This window comes from Tamandua tetradactyla, chromosome 4 (assembly GCF_023851605.1).
Source record: "Tamandua tetradactyla isolate mTamTet1 chromosome 4, mTamTet1.pri, whole genome shotgun sequence".
NCBI lineage: Eukaryota > Metazoa > Chordata > Mammalia > Pilosa > Myrmecophagidae > Tamandua > Tamandua tetradactyla.
This window is the reverse complement of record NC_135330.1, coordinates 164478411-164501028: the sequence shown is the minus strand read 5'-3', so window position 1 is coordinate 164501028 and position 22618 is coordinate 164478411. Positions and strand designations below refer to the sequence as shown.

The window sequence follows — 22618 nt, the reverse complement described above, 5'->3', positions numbered from 1 at the left end:
TGAATTATTACCTTAGAAAAGCAGTGGCATATCCTTTCTTTTGATCGAACTGTATATTCAGAAACACTTGGCTCTGTTTTCATTACAGATTCATATTTGCTGGTTGCATCTGTATATCTGTTAAGTAAGCAAATAATGATAACAATGAAATTCTATTTCCAGAGCTGTAGAAAGGATCTACCTTATTGCTTAGTCAATCCAGTGGAATGAGAATATACCCTCAAACACTATTTTTACCTTATTAATCTAACATAGTATGGAAGGCATTCTCTGCAATTAAGACTTAGGAGATAAAACACAGAAAACTATTATGGAAAAACCAAACCATTACCTGTGTGCACCCAACAAACCAAATAATGAAAATCTTTATCAGATAACTTTCACGAATTTGAAACTGAATAAAACATATTATTAAAATCAGCTTACATAAGCACTTCCAGCAAAACAAGGATTAGTATTATTTATTGGTAAACAAACTCTTTTGAAAAATAACCTACTACATCCCATTTTATATGATTACCAATATTCACAACTAAGTACAATGCAAAAGGATACCTTGCAGAAGGAACCTGCTTAAATTTCCAACTTTACTAGCTTTCTAATAACAATAACAACTACTTCACATTATTTTAAATTGAATATATTGGTAAAAAAAAGTTAATGTTATAATATTATGTAACTTTCCTCAATCGTGGCAGACTAATAGATTTATTTATATGCCATAGTGGAATATCCCCAATGTGCTACAATTTTCACATTTAAATACTGATGCACTAAATAAAACCAAGGCTTAAGTGAAACATTTAAAACAAAACCCAGTTCCACATCCAGGAAGGTGGAGTAGACACAATTTTCCCAATTAAACCATCTAAGTACAATGAAAAACCCCAGAGGGAGGGAGGAAAACATAAGAAGACTAGATGGAAAGAAGAGGGCAAACAGCTAGGGACTTAAAGAGCTAAGTAACTAGATGGTGGCAAATTCTCTGGGTTTTCTTCTTCTTTTATATATTCTAGCCTTAGAGATAAAGAATTCAGCATCCTAGGTATGTCAGTGACACAAAGACACCAAAACCCTCCCGCCAAGAGTCTGTTCTTTCTATCCAAAGGATCAGGAAAGGGCAGCCTAACTAGGCAAAAACATTTTTGACAATAACTGCTCTACTTCAGCCAAAAACCACAAACAAAATTAAGGTTCCACAGTCACACACCCAGAGAAATTAGTGAAAGAAAAGTAAACCAAACACAAAGCAAACAGAAGAAGAGAAATAACGAAGATAAAGCCAGAAATGAATGAACTGGAGAAGAAAAGAACCGAGATGGAAGTGGCTGAAGGATACACTTACTGAGAAGTAAAATGGCGAATTGTGGTGTATACATATGATCGAATATTGTGTTGCTACAGAAAGGAACAAAGTTGTGAGGCATGCAAAGTTTTGAATGAACCATTAGGACATTATGTGATGAAAAAAGCCAGAAACAAAAGAGCAAATATTATATGGTCTCATTTAGAAAATACTTGTAAAAAATTTGGGGCCTGCAATGCAGGCTCTTAGGGCAGTCACATTTAGTCCAGGGCAGTAATTGTTATTTCTAGATATTGAGAGGCTGTTCTATATACATAGAACCTGGTATCACCCTGGAACTTTGGTTACCTGTGTAACAACAAAGACTCAGAGCAGGAATTCTGCAGTTCTGAAGGTCAGCATTAACACATACACTTGTTAAAGAAACTGAAAAGGAGGTCAGGATTCAATTAGAAATAAGAACAGGTCAGGACTAAGATAGAACAGAATACAGGCTGATGAAGATGATGTCTATATTTTAGAACTTCACCTACTCTGGGAACAAAGCAGACAGGTTTATTTTGTTCAGAGCCTAAATTTTCTGTAGCACATAACCTAACTCAATCTATTTGGATAAGTCATTTAAACAACCCAAACAAAAAGAGCACAGAAGGGAAATGAGGGCTTATAATTCTTAATGTAATACCGGATACATCCCAGAGTAGGTTGAGCATATAACTAAAAAGTATTGGCAAAGTCCCTTGAGGGACAGGAAAAAAAATCTATGGAACCATTAAACTTAACCACTGGGGAAACCCAGGATACTGTCTCAAACACTGGGGACTCCCAAGAAGCAGGCCAAGCCCTTGATCTTGAGGTTTGCTTTTATGAAGCTTATATAGTGGAGAAGCTTAGCCTACCTATTTTACAATGCCTAAGAATTACTTCCAGAGGACCTCTTTTGTTGCTCAGATGCAGCTTCTCTCTCTCTAAACACAACTCTGCAAGCAAAATCATCACCTTCCTCCATAAATGAGGGAGGGAGGTGAAAATCTCCCTGGAAATGCTGGATATAACTCTCAGGGATGAGCATGGCCCTGGCACATTGGGATCAACAATGCCTTCCTGACCAAAAGGGGGAAAAGAATTATAACAAATAAGGTACTAGTTTGTTACTCCATTTGTGGCTGCATGAGTTCAAATGGAGTCGAGAGACTACTCTGGAAACTACTCTTATGCAAACTTCAGCAACTGCCATGGTTTGCCAAACCCCAACCAAAATCGTTCCTGACAAACCTAAAGAACACCTAGGGCTTTATGTGAGATTCTACAAAGGTTCCATTCCCTAGTGCATGGAAACCTACAAACTCCAGGGTTTCCTAGGCCAGATAAGTCCTGAAATGCAGAGAGGAGAGCCTTTCCAGAACATCAACTAGTTCCATCCTCCTGTCCCATATTACTGACAGCCCTTTCCAAAATGAAAAAAGAAAGAATGCAAATAAAATCAGAAATGAGAGGGGGAACATTATCATAGAGCCTAAAGACATTTTAAAATATCATAAGAGGATACTATGAACAAGTAGACAAAAAAAAAAAAAACTAATCAACTTAGATGAAATGGACAAATTCCTACACTGACTCGAGAAGAAATAGAAGATCTCTACAAGCCAATTACAAGAAAAGAGATTTAATCAGTCATCTAAAACCTTCCTACAAAGAAAAGCCCAGGGCCAGATGCCTTCATAGGAGAATTTCATCAAATATTCCAAACAGAACTAACGCCAATCCTGTTCAAATTCTTCCAAAAATTTGAGGAAAAAGAACACTACCTAACTCATTTTATAAAGCTAATATTACTCTAATACCAAAACCGGATAAAGGGGCTACAAGAAAGGAAAACTACAGAACGAGCGCCCCAGTGAACACAGGTGCAAAAATTCTCAGCAAAATAGTAACAGATTGTATCCATCAACACATTAAAAGAATCATACATCATGACCAAATGGAGTTTGTGCCAGGAATGCGAGGTTGATTCAAGATAAGAAAAACAATCAATGTAATGCAACACATTAACAAATCAAATGGGAAAAATCACATGATCATCTCAATTGGTGTTGAAAAAGTTAACAAAATTCAGCACCCTTTTCTGAAAAAAACACTTCTAAAGGTAGTGTGCAGATTTGAAACTGTCATGTACCCCAGAAAAGCCATGTTCTTTAATCCTCATTCAATACTGTTTGGTGGGATCTTTTTTATTATTTCCATGGAAATGTGACCCACCCAATTGTGGGTGGTAACTTTTGATTAAATGATTTCCATGGAGATGTGTATCCACCCATTCAAGATAGGGTTGCTTACTGGGGCCCTTTAAGAGGGGACCATTTTGGGAAAAGCTCAGTACAGACAGAGCCCACATAGTCAGAGACCTTTGGAGATGTAGAAGGAAAATGCCCCCAGGGGAGTACCATGAAACAAGATACCAGAAAAGAAAGGTAGCAGACATCACCATTTGCCTTTCCAACTGACAGGTGTTCTGGACCCATCGGCCTTTCTTGAATCAAGGTATCTTTCCTTGGATGCCTTAGTTTGGACATTTTCATTGCCTTAGAACTGTAAACTTGCAACTTAATAAATTCCTCTTTTTAAAATCCATTCCATTTCTGGAATAATGCATTCCAACAGCTTTTAAAAACTAGAACAGGTAGTAATCAAAGGAAATGTCCTCAATATCACAAAGGGCATATATAAAAAAAAACCACAGCCAGCATCATTCTCCCCACTGAGAGAGTGAAAGCATTTCCTCTAAGATCAGCAATGATGCCCACTGCTACCACTGTTATTCAACATTGTACTAGAACTCCAAGCTAGAGAAAACAAGCTGGAGAAAGAAATAAAACCCATCCAAATAGGAAAGGAAGAAGTAAAACTTTCATTATTTGCAGATAACATGATCCTATACTCGGAAAACCCTGAGAAATCTACAACAAAGCCATTTGCGCCAATAAACAAATTCAGCAAAGTGGCAGATGATAAGATTAATGTACAAAAATCAGTAATATTTCTATATACAGGTAACGACCTAACTGAGGGGACCGGCGAAGACAAAATTCCATTCAAAATAGCAACCCAAAGAATCAAATCTCTAGGAGTGAGCTTAACCAGGATGTCAAGGACCTATACACAGAAAACTAAAAAACACTGATAAAAGAAATAAAAGAAGACCTGAATAGGTGGAAAGACATTCCATACTCATAGATAGGAAGGTTGAATGTTGTTAAGATGCCAATTCTACCCAAATTGATGTACAGAATCAATGCAATACCAATCAAAATTCCAACAACCTACTTTGAAGATTTGCAAAAGCCAATTATCAAATTCATTTTGGAATGGAAAGAAATCTCAAATAGCTAAAAATATCCTAAAAGAGAAGAGCAAATTGGGAGTACTAATACTTTCTGACTTTAAAGCTTATTATAAAGCCACAGTGGTCAAAACAGCATGGCACTGGCACAAAGATATAAGTATTGACCAACGGAAACAAATCAAGAGTACAGAGACAGACCACAAAATCTATGGTCAACTGATCTTCAACAAGGCCCCAATACCACTGAACTGGGACAGAACAGACTCTTCAATTAATGGGCATGAGAGAATTGAATATCAATAGCCATAAGAATGAAAGAGAAGACCTACTTTACACTTCAATCAAAAATTAATTCAAAATTGACTAGACTTAAATAGAGACCCAGAACCAATAAATTCCTAGAAGAAAATATAAAGAAAACACCTTCAAGACTTAGTCATAGAAGGTAGCTTCTTAAACTTTACACCAAAAGCACAAACAATGAAAGAAAAAATGGATAAATGAAAGCTCCTTAAAATCAAAAGCTTTTGCACCTCAAAGAACTTTGTCAAAAAGGTGGAGAGGCAGTCAACTCACTGGGAGAAAATATTTGGAAAGTACATATCAGATAAAGGTATGATATCCTGTGTACATAAAGAAATTATACACCTCAACAACAAAAGAACAACCCAATTATAAAATGGGGTAAAGATATGAATAGACATTTTTCTGAAGACCAAATCCAAATGGCTAAAAGCACATAAAGAGAGGCTCATCTTCATCAGCTATAAAAGGAAATTCAAATCAAGACTACAATGAGGCAACAGTGTTGGTGATTTACCAGCAGCAGTATCCATGATGTGCAATAGATGGAGGTAGTGTAAGAGTACATCAACTGAGGCATGTAAGGGGAACTCTGGTGTACACATACAATGGTTTACTGAGGGGCTCCAGAGAAGGAATGAAGTTGTGAGGCATGCAACTAGGTGAATGAACCTTGAGGACAGTATGTTGAATAAAATGCCATAAACAAAAAGACAAATATTGTCATGCCTCACTCATACGAACTAATTATAATATACAAACTCAGAGAACTGAATTCAAGAGCATGGGTTATCAGTTGGGGCCTACCGTAAAGAATCCTAGATTGTAAGCTCTTACATTAGCAGTGACATCTATTTCCAAGTTGTCATTGTTATTCCTAAATTCTGAGATGCTGATCTATTTGTGTATAACCTCGTTGTTCTATGGAACTTCAGAAGCTTTTATGGAACTTATTTATTTAAAACCTGAGACCCAGAGTTAGAGCTCTGAAGCTATGAACATCAGAATCACCCCACACAGCACTTTTGAAAAAGTGATCAGACTTCAATAAGAGATATGAATGAAGCTGATCTGGATAGGACTAACAAAAATCAGAATACAGAGTAAAGGGTGATATGGCCTATATTTTAAAATTTAAACTGTGTTTTAAACTTCAACTTCTGTGTGAGACCAAAGGAAGAGTCATTTATTTGGTGCAAAATTTGTATTTTTGGTAGCGCACTATCTGGTTTGGGTTGTATGGTCAGGTTATTTGAATACAATGATTACATAGTATCTTGAATAGAGGGTGTGCTGGTTTGAAAGGATTTATGTACCTCAGAAAAGCCATGTTTTAATCCTAATCAGTCTGTGGGAGCAACGGTTTCTTCTAATCCCTATTCAATACTATAGGTTGGAACTTGATTAGATTATCTCCACGGAGATGTGACTCGATCAACTGTGGGTACTGAACTTGACTAGATGGAGACGTGTCTCTACCCATTCGACGTGGATCTTGATTAACTTACTGGAATCCTATAAAAGAAGAAGTATTTTTGAGAAAGCTTCAAAATGCTGCAGAACCATGAAGCAGAGAGTACACCAGCCACCAGCTTTTGGAGATGAAGAAGAAAATGTGTCCTGGGGAGCTTCATGAAGCAGGAGGCCTGGAGAGAAAGCCAAAAGACACTGCCAAGCCCTCCCAGCTGAGAGAGAAATGCTGAATGTCATCAGCCTTCTTGAAAAAAGGTACTGTCCCTGGATACCTTAGATTGGATGTTTCTATAGATGTGTTCTGATTAGGACATTTTCTTGGCCTTAGAACTGTAAACTAGTAACTTATTAAATTCCCCTTTTTAAAAGCTGTTCTGTTTCTGGTATATTGCATTCCAACAGCTAGCAAACTAGGACAGAGGGTGGGATCTTGTTGGTTTCACACCAACCTCAGGTTAGTGTGATACGCCAATATATCCCAGAGTAATTTGGGCAGAAAAGAAAAAAACAAATTGTGAGGTCCTCTTACGGGAGAAAGAAGGAAATACTAAACTCCCCCAGGAATATCAGGAAATTTCTGATATTCTCACAAGCAGTGAGGACAACCAATTTAATAGGCCAAGCCCCCAATCTTAGGGCTTGCCATAAGAATCTCTTTCCTGCAAAGGAGAAGTTAAGCGTACTTACACCTAAGAGTCACCCCCCAGAGAACCTCTTTTGTTGCTCAGATGTGGCCTCTCTAAGAAAACTCAGCAGGTGAACTCACTGCTCTCCCTCCTAAGTGGGACATGACTCCCAGGGGTGTAAATTTCCCTGGCAATGTGGGACAGAAATCCAGGATGAGCCAGGACTTGGCATCAAGGGATTGAGAAAGCCTTCTAGGCCAAAAGGGGGAACAGAGAAATGAGACAAAATAAAGTTTCAGTGGCTGAAACAGAGTCAAGAGGTTATCCTGGAGGTTTTTCTTATGCATTATATAGATATCCCTTTTTAGTTATGGTACATTGGAATGGAGGGGAGTATCTGAAACTGTCAAGCTTTGTTCTGATAGCCTTGATTCTTGAAGATGAGTGTATAAAGATATAATGTTTACAATGTGACCTTGTGATTACGAAAACCTTGTGTCTGATGCTCCCTTTAACCAGGGTATGGGAGTAAAATTAAATAAATAAATAAATAAATAAATAAGGGGTACAAAGGGTAAAATAAATTGGGTAGATGTAAATACTAACGGTCAATGAGAGGGAGGGGTAAGAGGTATACATGAGTTTTTTCTTTTTATTTCTTTTTTCTGGAGTGATACAAATGTACTAAATTATCACGGTGATGAATACAAAACTATGTGGTGATACTGTGAGACACTGATTGTACACCAGGTATGGAATGTAAGTGTGTGAAGATAACAACAAAAAAGACTTAAATATAAGAATCAGGACCAAAAAACTCCTGTTAGGGAAGCATCTTAAAAATCTTGTGGTAGGCAATGGTTTCTTAGACTTTACAACCAAAGCATAAGCAACAAAAGGAAAAATAGATAAAAGGAAAGTCTTCAAAATTGAATACTATATACTTCAAAGGACTTTATCAAAAGGTTGAAAAGGTGACCTACTCAATGGGAGAAAATATATGGAAGCTTCATATCCAAAAAGAGTTTAATATCCAGAATATATAAAGATATCTTACAATTAAAGAAAAAGACTCAACAATTTAAAAATAGGCAAAAGACTTAGATATTTTTCCAAAGCGGAAATATAAAATGGCCAAAAAGCACATGAAATGATGTTCACCATGACTAGCTATTAGGAAAATGCAAATCAAAACCACAATGAGCCAAGAACATCAGCTAGTTGCATCCTACCCCATAATGTCGACACCTCTTTTCAACATGAAGTTAGAAGAATCATTGCCCAAATATCCCTGAAGACTGAAAGAAGGATCAAATGAGAGGGAGGAGTGTAATAGAGAAGAGCTGTAATAGAGAAGATAGGATTTAACAAATGAGTGTGACAACTAAATCACTATATTGATAATTCTTCTTGGTCTCTAGTATATTAGAACAGCTAAAAGGAAATACATGAAATTGTGGAACTGTAGTCCATACCATACTTTGAAATTTGCTCAATACCTGCTTTGTTAAACTGTACTTTGCACTTTATCACTTTTTTGTATTTATTTCACAATTAAAAAATGTTTAAAAGAATCATAAGATATTATTTCACATCTACTAGAATGGCCACTAATAAAAAAAAACGAAACACAATGTTCCAAGTGTTGGCGAGGATATGGAGAAACAGGAACACTCATTCACTGTTGGTGAGAATGTAAAATAGTGCACCCACTGGGGAAGACGGTTTGGTTATTCCTCAGGAGGCTAAGTGCAGCAGAATTGGGCAGTCCTGCCACTAGGTATATATATACCCAACAGAACTGAAAGCAGGGGCGTGAACAAATACCTGCACATCAATGTTCTTAGCAGCATTATTCACAATTGCAGAAAAAATGGAAGCAACCCAAGTGCCCATTACTTGATGAACAGATAAGGAAAATGTGGTGTGTGTGTATACACATACACACATATGATGGACTATTATTCAGTGGTTAGAAGGAATGAAGTCCTGATGCATATGACAACATGGACAAACCTGGAGGACATTATGTTGAGTGAAATAAGCTAGACATAAAAGGACAAATATTGTATGATCTCACTAATATGAACTAAGCATAATGAGTAAACTCATAGAGTTAGAATCTAGAATATAGGAGATAGGTTGGGGGTAGAGATGGGTTTCTACTACCTTATGATGATTACCTTATGCAGAATTTCTATGTACAGTGATTGTAAATGTTTGGAAATAGAGATGATGGTAGCACATTACTGTGAATGTAATTAACTGTGCTGAATTAAGTGTGTGAATGTGGATGAAAGGGGTAGTTGTGGGTCACATATGCTACTAGAAGGAAAACCAGAGGATAAAACATGGTACTGTATAACAATGAACCCTATGATGGAGGACATCTGTGGTAAATAGTACAAATATAAGAATGTTCTTTCGTGATCTATAACAAACGTATGTCACTATTACAAGGTGTTAATAGGGTGGTATATGGAAAAAATACACCTAATGTAAATGATGGACTATAGTTTAACAGTAATATTTTAGTATTCTTTAAATATAAATAAATCTATAGAGACTGAATTAGATAATTGTTTATGTAGGTTTGGGGAAGGAGAGAGGGATTGAGAGGTGACTGCTAAGGAACATGACTTTTTTTTTTTGGAGCAATGAAAACGTTCTAAAATTGTGCTGATGAATGTACAACTCTGCAGTAATACTAAAAGCTAACAATGATTATACACCTTGGGTGGACTGTATAGTATGTGAATGTACCTCAATAAAACAGCTTTAAAAATTTACTAATTAATATTATACAATTACGCCAAAGGCACTTTGATTTTGTTGAATTGCCTCTTGAGTAATTTTTAATAGAATATAAACACAGGTTCTTCATATTCTAGTACCTCACTTTGAAAAAAAGCACAGAATCTAGAATATTAAGATCGCCCACAAAACACTCAATGTTCAGCATTTACATGATGGCAACCTACAAGGGTATTAGTAACAGGGAGAATTAAAGCCTACCTTCTAATAAGCAGTATTGTAAAGCATGCTCTCTACTCTCCCTCAACCCTCTTGTGCCACTCTACAATTCCCCTACAAACACTCAAACAGACACAGCCCGTTACTTTCAGCAACTCCTACTTGTTTTTTAACAGCAGGATTTAATTTGTGTTCATCTTCCCTAAAAGCTTCTGTTTCTTATTCCTGACCTTCACCATCTTGGGGTGAACTATTTGCCCATCCCTAGTAATTCCAATACACTCTGTACACATCTCTTCCACTCTAGTATCACATTATCTATAATGAAAAGCTTACGTTTGTCTTTTCCCACACTAAACTATGAGAGTAAGACCAAAAACCTGTAGTCAAAGTCAGTTTTATGTCCACAATACACAGTTCATGGCCTGATAGAGGAGATGCACAATAAATATTTTGTAAAATATAAATAAATCTGCTGGTAAGCATACTCTTTAGTTATTATTATTTATATTGTGCCCTATTTCAAAAATATACAAGTGTGGTAGTTTTGGTAAAGCCCAGTGCTCTCCAGAATATTTTGCTCTCAAGGGCTAGTAAGGAGTAACAGAGCAAACTGTTCAACTATTCCGCACCTACAACCAGACATATAAGGGAACACTTGATATTCTAGACAAAGCATATTCTTACCTGCCATCTCTGATGAGCTCTTCAGCTGACTCAATCAGCTTATTAAGTTTCTTTACTTGTTTATAGTGTGCAAAACACCTTTTATGATCCTGATCAAGTTTAAGGCATTCACGAACTTCACTGGTCATGTATTTAAAGAAGGGAAAATACTACAAGTCAAAATAATCAAGAAGTGGTTTTTCTATGCCAAATACAGAAATCACAGTAAAAGGTATTTTTCATTTGTAACAAATAAATAAAATGTACTATTTTAACATTTACCAGTTTTATGTGACATTGTATCACACACACTTATTAGCTCAAATTAAAATGACTTATGTAAAGTTATATATTTAATCCTCCACTTTGTTTATGCAAATATAGTAATCTTCCTGTTTATTTCAGTAAGGATACTTGAAAATAAATTATGATAGCACAAAGTATATGAAGTACACAGAATATAAAAATAGCCTTGAGCATCATAATCTTATTAATTTAGAATTAAAAGTATAAAGAAGATGGGAGTGATTATCTTACTATCAAAAAGAGAAAGAAAGTCAGATTTGTATGTTAAGAGAACTGACCTCAGAGACAGTTCATGGTCTCCTAGTTCGTAATACAGTTTGCTGATTTTATAAAAGGCCTCAGTATTATCATTCTTCAATTTGGATGCAGCTTTTAAGTCACTTATAGCTTTCCTAGGTTCCCCTTCTTTTATAAAGCATTCAGCTCGAAGCTCTCGTAGTTCTGCATCCCAAACACAAACCTTGAGAAACAGAAGAACTAGACTTTAAGAAACAGCAAATTATGCATTCATACTTGCAGCCCAGATATTTCACCTACATTATTTATCAACATAAAACAGTCTCAACTGTGATGACTTTTAAACTATAAAAAAGACTGATACAATTTAGATGTACAAAAAAACAAAAGATAATCACCTCAAAATAACTTCTCTAAGGATATTTTAAATAATCTTACTGGAGGAAAGGATAACAAAAATGCTCTTTTCCAGGGGTGGGAGGGTAGGTAGGGCAGTGGTAGAATTCTCGCCTGCCATGTGGGAGACCTGGGTTCAATTCCCAGCCCATGTACTTTCCAAAAAACAAAAAGAATTCAACAAATGGTGCTGCAGTAATGGGATACTCACATGGAAAAAACAATAAAATGTGACCCCTACCACAGAGCATGCAAAAAAAAATGTCCTTTTCCTTCCTCCTTCGATTATACAGCTCTAAAACTTTGAAAATAAGAAAATAGAGCATTCACTATTAGACTGTTCTTCCTAGTAAATCATTTATTTTGAAGAGAAAATTCAATAATCAGTTTTTTTACTTAACATTTATAGTTTCCATTAAAAAAATAAAATCAAGGTTCTAAACTAACAAAATAATTCTACTAACTAAATGAAATTTTCTTTTATAAAATGTCACCTCTTTGAAATTAACTTGTCATGTCAAAGAAAGAAAAGAGAAAAATAATGTCAGAAGGTAGGAGGATGAGGTTTTGCCATGCCTTTTTTATCAATAAGTCCACAATTTTTAGTAAACATATCGATATTCTTCAAAACAGAAACTCAAAAGCTCACCAAAAAGGTCTGTGGAAATATCTTTACATATTTCCTAGAGTTGTTTCAGAGTAATCAACTTTAATATATTATGATACTAAAATCAATATTATATGCAAGTTAAATATCATGGGCAACCCCACTAGCTAGGTTAAAACAGATATTCTAACTACTAGAAATAAAAATTATAACTTTCTATTTCTCTAATAAAGCATTAACAAAGTAATTTAACAAAATGTGTATTCCACATGATCACAGGACATGATTCTAACTGCAAAATAATCAAAGAAATACCCATTCTGTATACAAGTTTATGGCCAAGATTAAATGAAACTGTACATGAAAGCACAGTGAAAATGGTAAATAAATACAAAATTTGATTGTTTCCATGTAAGTATTTTAGTAGACTTACTTTTGTGGCAAATCTATATTAAACCCTTAAAAGGTTAGACAAATGAACTGAAGTTTCTCTATATAGAACCCTCTGGATACCACCAATTTTTACCATATCTAGAAACTTCTCACTCTAAACAACACCTCCAAACTTCACTTTTCCACTTTCTATCACCAACTTTCATCTTGTAACCCATTCTTTAACCAGTGGTGCTTTCTTTCCTCACCTCCCCCGCCCCCCAAAAAAACATAAAATAAACCAAAATAGCAAAGCAAGTAATACATAAAAACATGTAACTCTCACTCCACAGTACATTCATTAGATTTTCTGTAAACTTCAGTATCAAATTTTGTTCTATGTAAACATGACATTTCACTTAAAGCTGAGAGCTCAAGAACGAATGAGTTTATCCTGTTTCTTGAGATGTATAACATGCCAAGCTGAATAAATATTTCTGAAAGTAAAAAGCAGTTAAATGTTTGGCTTTTCAGCTGCAGTATCTAAGAAACTTACCTCTAAAATCTTATCAAGGAAGGTTATAGCAGCAGTATAATCTGCACCTTCAAAAGCATAAAGGGCTTGTGAACGCAAGCGCTGCATTTCATCAGATTTTATAAGTTGGGATTGGGCTTCTTTTTCTTCATTTTCACTTGGATTAGATTTGAGCTATAAGAATAGTAAGAAATCAAATAGGCATTTTAATCTCCTAAATCTAATATCTATAACATTCACAAAGATCTAACAATACCAGGCACTTAAGTTCACTGGGGAAAACAAGTAGAGACACTGACAAAACTGGCTTGTCCAATGACTTATTCCCTGGAGCTAATCACCATGAGAAGCAGCAGTGAAAGCCTCTTTATTTCTACCAATACGATATACATGCAAGAGCAACGGATAAAGAATCAAAACACCTGGGTCCCCTGAAAGTTATTTGGAAGCATCTATATTTAGAAATGTGAAAGGGCAGAGGAGAAGGAAGTAAGCACCTTCTTCACTTTCTTATATATAGCTTTGCAAAGCAGATTAACTTGAGTTTCATTTATTTTGCCTTCTAGTTTTATTTCCTAAGTTTATTTTTAAGTGTAAAATAAATTTACCAAAATATGAAAAGAATAGAGAAATTAAGAGTGGAGAGATTTTATAGGATAGAAAAATATTTGATACGGAGGAATTAAGGTACCATAAAAGGAAGAAATTACAGGGAAATAAAAGTGCAGTAAATTATTTGAAGGCTTACGAAATGATGTTAAGTTTGTACAATGCCCTTCCTTTTTGGTTTAACTTTATCAAGGTCTAATTTGTATACTATAAAAGTCACCCACTTGAATGTACAATTTGATGATTTTTAGTAAATATGCTAGATTGTACAACATTATCACAGTTTTAAAACACTTCCATGACCCCCTTAAGATTCCTTATGTTTTGTCTATAGTTAATCCCTGCTCCCACCCCTTGTGTACATTGACTCTTATTTTCTTCCTCCAGATGGAAAAATCTTAAGCCTAATATGTCAGAAAAATCCAATGCCTACATGAAAAAGTTAGTGATTTATTCTGGAACTTTTTCTTTAATATTAGATTTTATATGTAATAACTGAAATCTAATATTCTGGCTAAAAAGGGAATTGTAGTAAATGGCAGTTCAAGGGTTCCAATTTGGGGTGAGACACTCACAGGAGGAGATTATTTCTGGAAATCCTTCATTGGGCCTACCGTACTCCTTCCCATTTTAGTAAATTCATTTTCTCAAAAACACTCCAGCTACTCATCTGAATACTATTCAGCCATAAAAAGAAATAAAGCTCTGATACATGCTACAACATTAATGAACCTTGGAAACATTAATAAGTCTGATCAAAAGGACAAGTATTTAATTGAAATATCTACAAAAGAAACAGAAAGTAATTTAGAGGTCACCATAGGCTGGGGATTTGGGATTTTACTACTTAATGGGTAGAGCTTCTGTTTTAGGTGATGAGAAAGGTTTTAGTAATGGATGGCATTATAAATTACATTATAACATCATAAACACATGCCACTTAAAATGGTTAAAATGGCAAATTTTGTGTTATACATATAATATATACTATCACAATACGAATAAAGTATTAGAAAATTAATATAATAATTACTTTCTTGACTTGCAAAAAACCCCAAAATATTAAAAAACAATAGATCCCAATCAGGATGTAGGTGATGGAGTTAAAGCATTCTAAGATCCTTGTTTCAGAACAAAGCAAATTACCAGTATCACAGAGTTCTAGGCAAATGTTCTCTGAAAATGGTGTTTCTGTTCAAAAGATGTACCTGGAAGTCAATGAAAAATGAATTTCACTCTGTTGTCAAAACTGAGCAACAGACTAGTTTCAGAGTTCTAGGCGAATCTTCTGTGAAAATTGTGTTTTTGGCTCAAAAGGAGTACTTGAAAGTCAATGAAATATGTATTTCACTCAGTTTTTAAAACTGAGCAACATACTAATTATGCAGAGTTCTACACGAATCTCCTATAAAAATGTAGTTTTGTGTTCAAACACCATGAGAACATCCAGAAAAGGACATTCTAAAGTCCTCTTCTGAAGGAAGCTAAAGACACTGATTAACTTTAAATTTTATTAAGCATATATGTTAGAATTCTTGAAGTAATGACTAAGAAAAAAGACATAATACATATAACAGTATAAAAAGAAAAGAATAAAGAAGAAAAACCTAAATAAATTCCAAGTGTAGAGGAAGAAAAATGTATTGTCAGAAAAAAAAAGTTGGATAAACAGAATCCCAAAGAAATATTTAAAAAAAGACTATTTAACACACCAACCAGGTTAGCAAACATTATACTATCTGTTATCTCAAGTGCTAAGGATGTAGAGTATATAGAACTCTTCTATGCTGCTTGTGGGGATATAAACTAGCACAACTACTCAACTGATACTGCCAAACTGCTCTGCCAGGTGAAATGTCCATAATCTTCAAACCAGCAGTTACCTCCTTAGGTATATACCCTACAGCAGTAATTCTCAAAACATGATCAGGAATCCTTTCATGCACTGTGGGACAAAAGCATGCATGTAAAAATGATTTAAAAAAAAAATTTAATGCAAGACGAAAAAGGATTTTATTTTAACAGAGTACTAAAAGTTCATCGATAAGGTTTCAGAATACACATTTGCAACTAACTTTTAACCACTTGTGGAGTTGTGGTAAATATCAAAGAAGAATATTCATAATTAGTTTAATCATAATTATCTAAAAAGACAATAAAATAGTCTTCTTTTACCAATTGTATGAGGCCAGATTTTCTTCATGTACGTCAATCAAAATATAAATCATAATAAATTAAATACAGAGCTTCTAGTTATCTTCTACTAAACCAGACATTAAAGAAGATTTACAAAAATATTATCTACTACTAATTTTGTTTTTGTTTTAAAAAAACAGTTATTTTCATACAAAAATTATATTAACATGTAGCATTTTATTCTTATTTGAAAATGAATAGTTTTTAAATCTTTCATTTTCATTTCTAATATAGTAAATATTGATATATGAAAGCTATTTGGACTTCTCAATTTTCAACAGTATAATAAGATACTGAGCTCAGTAAGCTTTCAAACTGCTTAAGTGTGTACGAGGAAAATGGACAAGAATGTTCACTGTACTTAGCACAGAATATTAGCTGAAATCTTTGTTAGAGTCATAAATAAAACCTACCAGAAATGAAACAAGAAAATGTAAGGCTATAGCTAATTTTCCCTAATTGTAACACACAAAAAAGATCTTCAGAGTTCCAAAAGACTCTTACTCCAGGATGCATCTTTTAATCAAATCAATCCATTATCCCAATTCCCTTCTCCTCCAAGCTTTCTTGACTGTTTCATGCCACATTTATCCTTTGTCTAAATGTTTAGAGACATTTAAAAATGGAAGTAACCTAAGAAATTAGCTTTCCCAATCAATTCTCACTTTGTAAATTAAAAAAATGAGCTCCAGGGGCAGTGAAACGGTGGCTCAGTGGCAGAATTCTCGCCTGCCATGCCAGAAACCCCGGTTTGATTCCTGGTGCCTGCCCATGTGGAAAAAAAAAAAAGGGTTATGTGATGGTGGCTCAGTGATAGAATTCTTGCCTGCCATGCTGGAGACCTGGGTTCGTATTCCTGGTGTCTGCCCATGCAGAAAAAAAGCAAAACAAACTGAGCACCCACAGATGCTAAGCAACTCGCCCAGATCCCACCGGTGAAAAATGGATTTGAGACTGGGGTCTCCTGATTCAGTTACATGTTCTTCTCAATCTTCTGCTGCATAGACAGCTCATATGTCACTTCTTACAAATTTTGTGTACCATTGATTTTTCACATGTTTAGATCTTATGTCCTCCAATTAAACTGTAAGCTCAAGAGCAGGGTATATATCTTAATGCCTACCTTGAATACCTACTAGAAGTGCTCCCTATTTTTCTATTTCATTTATTATCCAAGAGCTAGATTCTACTACCTCCATTTACAGATGAAGAAATTGAATGATTATATAAATTGCCAGAATCATAAAATGCTTAAGTTCAAACTAAGGTCTCCATCTCCAAAACCCATGCTTTGGATAATAAAGAAGTCAATCAAGACAGCATTTAATGAGAGCTTTCTATGCTCTAAAACTAAACCTAAAACCCAAAAAAATAGATCAGATTATCTCCATTTTACACAGCAGAGAACTGTGGCTCAAAGTTACATCCAGAGTCTACATTCTTTACCATTTACTCTTATATGTGCTCCTCCCATGTCAGACATGGAACTGCCTACTTGACATCTCCAATGGTACATCTAAAGTTGTATCCAATAATACAGCCAAAATAGAATTCTGCTTCCCATCTCCAACCCACTTCCCCTCAGTTTACCTCTTCAATAAAAGGTCCCACTTCATTATTTCATCCAGTGAGCCATCCTAGATTCCTCTTTCCCTTATGTAATAGAATCTGACTCCATTTTTGAGGTTTGATTACTGGCAGCTTTTAAGCCTCATCCCTTACTCTTCCCCATGTGCTCCACAGTTGAGGAAGCTGATTTAAAAAGCCCTGTGCTCCCTCCTTTGCCACCAGCAGGATTTTCAAACCACAAAAGCACCCGTCCTACATAATGTGGTAACCCTCATACCAGCAACACCCCCTAACCACAATAAAACCTCCAAGCCAGTCTCTTTTCCTAGCTTTCTCAAGCCATTTTCTGACCACCTTAGAAAACCAGCCCTGATTTCCCCAGAAAGTCTTCTTAAGTGAATAACAAAATTTTTCATACCCTCTTGATATGTGGCGAGCATCATCCAAGCCAAATTTGGGGTGGTCCAACCAAATCCCTGTGTGGTGGCCACAACTGGCACTGTGAGCAGGATGTCTAGATATTGACTGCTATCACCAGGAGTCTGTCTTCTCTAGCTCTGACTTATAATTGCCTCTGATGCCTGCAGGTGAGCACGCACTTCAGATTACTGCCAGCTGGCTAGCTTACATTTTGAGCCATACTGATTTATGCCATGTTTGCTAAGTACTACTGAGCCTCTTTTATAAAGTGAACTAAACTAAACCAAAAGTTTTATATATAATTGGAATTTAGGGACAGAAATTGGGAATGGACACTCCTCTTTAAAGTGTCTTTAGGTCAAGTATCATATGCAGCTAGCTCTGTGTCTTAGAATGAATCATGTGTTTCAAGTCCAGCTGACACTAGACTCAAAGGAACAACTCTTACCTTGAGACCAACTGATTGTGTGTTTCTACCAGGCCTGGGCCCAATTCTATAGAGCATGCAGGGGAAAGACATATTTTTGTCTTGTATTTGGGCCCATCTAGGTATTCTTCACCTTACCCATCAGAACTATGGCCTTGCCTAAATTTTTCATGATCAGGGCACCCACTGCCCTAAAATATCCAAAGGGGTAGGGCATGGACACACTGACCCAATGAGTAATAAATGAAAATTAAATATTTTGCATTTGCAAATTGCCTTTCAAAAAATGGCATCCCACAGGTCTTTCCTCCAGTTAAGATAGTTGAATGTAAATTAAAATAGAGCCTCAAGAATGGAAGTCCATTATACAAGATCTATTTAATGAACTGGTGATTATTCCTACTACCTTTCCATTTAACAATCTAATGTGGCCTGCTCTTAAACTTGGAAAGAATGAATGGAACCTCATAGTGGCATACAGTAACCTTAATGCCATGCAACCCCCGTTAAAGCTCCCATACTCAATATTACCAAAAATTACTGATTCTATCTAATTAGCAAATGCTAAGTATTTTTCTATTATAGACATGGCTAACATGTTCTGTTCCATGCTTACTTCAACAACCTCTCAGTTGCAGTCTGCCTTCACCTCTAAAGGGATGCCCTACACCTTTACCCAGTTATCCATGAAGTACCTCAATAACCTTACCATCACACACAATCTTTGTAGGCGAGTTCTTAAATATATCCAAGAGCAAAGATATAATGTTATAGTGACAGCATCCTTCTCTAAGGAGATTTGAAACGCTTATTCAGGATATACAAATCCTCACAAAGGAGCTTACAAAAAGTAGATGAGCCATTGCCCCACACATAGTACGAAATCATGCTACTGTGGCTATATCCCTAAAACAATCTGGCAAAATAAGGATTGCTCCAACCCTAACACTGTCGAGAGTTGTTCTAAAAATGATCATGGTGATGAATACACAACTGTGTGATGACACTGTGAGCCACTGATTGTACACCATGTATAGACTGTGTGTGAAGATTTTCAATAAAAACATTAAAAGAAAAGCATCAGCATTGACTCTTGTAGCACCCACACATTAAAACATGTCTGACATCATTTAGGCTTTTTGGAGTTGTAGAAGCAACACATTCATATTCCTCATTTACAAATCTTATTGTTGCATATTTAAACTGTTACTTGCAAATCAGTTCACCTTGAATGGCACCCCCTCCACCAAAAGGCTCAAAAATCTGTCCTAATTGCAATGACAGTTATTCTCATTACTGCCCCCACCCCCACCCAAGTCCCGTTCTTTAATTACCTCCTCTCATGCCTCCTGGGAACGCTCAACTTCTCATGATGGCTGTTAAGTTGTTCACATGCTTCTAATGCAAGAAACTGCCCTCCTCAGCTCCATGCTATGTGACATTTGAGTGGTAACTGCTGACTAGCCTGGAAACAGAAGCTCTCAGAGGCCAAATGCCCTTGTCTCCCTGTATCAAGCTAGCCACTATGCCCTGGGTCATGGAAACAGCACACCACAAGTTCGGCATGGCCACCAAGGCCTCCTTTTTATAGGATGGAATCAAACCTGGGCCCTCTGGTGTATACCTCAGGCAGAGTGGGTAGCTTCCCCTCTGCTCCATCCCTTGCCAGATGTCATGGTGCTGGAAGAGATAATACCTCTCACAGACCCAATGGCTACCTGGAGAACCCTCTGAGAGCAAATAAGTGAACACGAATTCCCATTCCAGTTCATACACTTTATCGATGACACTGCTACCATCGAGCATGACAGAGCTCACTGAAGAGCTGCTACTTTTCATCCCTTAATCAGGACCTGAAAAATGAACCTACTTTTGGATGGGGCCCATCCCATCACTAAAGGGTGTCTATAACACCTTAATCCCCCATATCCAAAGTCCTGTTGGCTGTAATTCCAGAAAATGTCCTAAACATATAAACTTTTCTCCATCTCTACTGGCCAAGGGTCAGCAAGTCATCTTAGCACTGGATGCCCTGGCCAACAGTAGGCCCTATTGGATCACTGTCAATCTTTTTTTTTTTTTTACCCTATTAGATCATTGCCAATGACCTGGCTTTCTGGTTTGGCCAATGGCAACAACAATTCCTTGTTCAAGGTTGCTCCCTTTTAGGGTAAATAACTCTGGGAATCTCATCCTCATGGGTAACCAAGACACAAAACAAAGTCAACACATCTCTACACCTACCAAAGCCATAATACAAGGCCATAAGACACTCCTTATCTACTTGAGTATTCCAAACATTATTGATAGTGAACAAGGCACTCCTTTCATTTCTCAGAATACACTTGCACAAGGCATCAATGAACTGCCACTTTCCTTACTGGCCTCAGACAGCAGGTCTCCACAGCACCAGAACAGCTTACTTAAACAAGTTCAAAACAGTTAAATGAAACATGGAACACTGTTGTCCCAAACATGAGCGGTGAATTGTAATAAAGGATCTGACTCCATTTTTTCAAGTTTGCTGGAAGCTTTTTAAGCCTGACACCTCCCCCCATCCCTTTCTGCCCTACATCTAAGTAAGCTGATAAAAATCTAGGTGCTCCCTCCTTTGGCACCAAAAGGAGGTTCAAAGCACACAAATCCCCGCCTTTGTGAAGGAACCCTCACACCAGCCCCATCCCTTACCACAATAAAAACTCCAAGCCAATCGCCTTTCCAGGCTCACTCAAGCCATTTTCAGACCAATTGGGAAGTCCTACCCTGATATCACCAGAAGGATTCCTTAAGCAAATAAACACTTTCATATCCTCACAGTAGTAAGTGGTATCATCTTGTTATCTGAATTTACTTTTTTTGGGGGGGTGGGGGAGCCATCCCACCACTACAGAGTGGCCATAACACCTTATTCTCTTTATCCAAAGTCTTGTTGGCTGTAATTCCAGAAATATAAAATACTAAACATATATACTTTTCTCCATCTCCATTTTCTATTCCAAGATTGCATCTCATTATGGTGAGAGGCAACAGCTTTTAAATGGTCTTCCTGCCTCTACCTGCCCAACAATCCAATCTCCTTATAACAGTGATTTATCTTCTTAAAACATATATGACACCATGTAATTATTGACTTACAATGACTTCCCAGTTCTCCTAGGATAAAATCCAAATGCTTACCATGGTCAACGAAGTTTTGTTTACTATATCCCCATCATACTGGTTACTTTCCATTATGCAACCATAATATCTTGATTCTATTTCTGGTTCTCTGTGTAGTCGACTTCTTTTGACACTGAGGTTTCAGTTCAAACGACACTACTTTGAGAAGGATCTTGCTAGCAGTTTCCCTCATCCAACCCCAATCAATCACTAGTAACATGACCCTGTTTTATTCTCTGTATTAGAATGTCACTATCTAAAATTACCTTTTTTATTTGTTCATTTGATTTACGATTTCCACGCTAGAATATAAGCTCCATGAGGGCTGAAGCTATCTTGTTTACCTTGATACTCCCAAGTATCCTGAACAGTGCCTGTGCTTATTAGATATTCAAGAATTGTTTGGAATGAAGAAAATAGTAGCTGACTGATTTATCCTAGAGAGTCACAGAAAAGATATCAGTTAACTGATGCTAGAGATTCAAACATATTAAATAACCACATTCATCAAACTGACATTTCAGATGTAGTCTTATAGCAAAAAATAAATTGAAAAAAGAATTTGTTCCAACATATTTTTACATCTGACTCCAAATGATGGAGTGTTGGAAGATGAGATTATCCATGTAATCAGTAGAAGCACTTTATCCATAGAATCAAGCCCTTATTCTAACTTCTCAGTTTTTTAGGCTTATTGTTTCATACAGTATCATTTTGGCTAACTCTGAAATCATACAGATAAAAATATAAAGCAAATGCTATTGGTGACCAAACCAGCATAAATCCTCTCCCTATTTCCAAACAAAACCATAGAATCTTAGAAAAGAAATACTGAGATTATTCAGTCTTTCCTCATTTTATAAATGAAGAGAAATTTGGTCCTAAAATTTGGTAGCCACAGTCCTAGAATACACTATCCAATTCTTAAGCCAATCTGGGCATCTGATACCTCTTGTGCAGACTAAAATATGAACACAAACTTTAGATCATTTCCCAACTCCTTTCACTCTTATGAAAATCATCTTTCTCTCCTAGTAGACTGATGTAATTATACCCTTTTATGAATTAATAGCTCAAGTTCAGGAATTTTCTTCA

General features: G+C 36.1%; 1 protein-coding gene across 1 annotated transcript in view; it reads right to left on the bottom strand.

Annotated features, from left to right (window-relative positions):
* DNAJC3 (DnaJ heat shock protein family (Hsp40) member C3) overlaps positions 1-22618 on the bottom strand; it is a 116064-nt gene that overhangs the window by 38448 nt on the left and 54998 nt on the right. The window contains exons 5-8 of the mRNA XM_077158541.1: positions 13165-13317; positions 11275-11456; positions 10712-10831; positions 12-117 (exon numbers count right to left, since the gene is read on the bottom strand). Coding sequence (XP_077014656.1) covers positions 12-117; positions 10712-10831; positions 11275-11456; positions 13165-13317 — 561 coding nt within the window. The remainder of the gene's footprint in view (positions 1-11; positions 118-10711; positions 10832-11274; positions 11457-13164; positions 13318-22618) is intronic.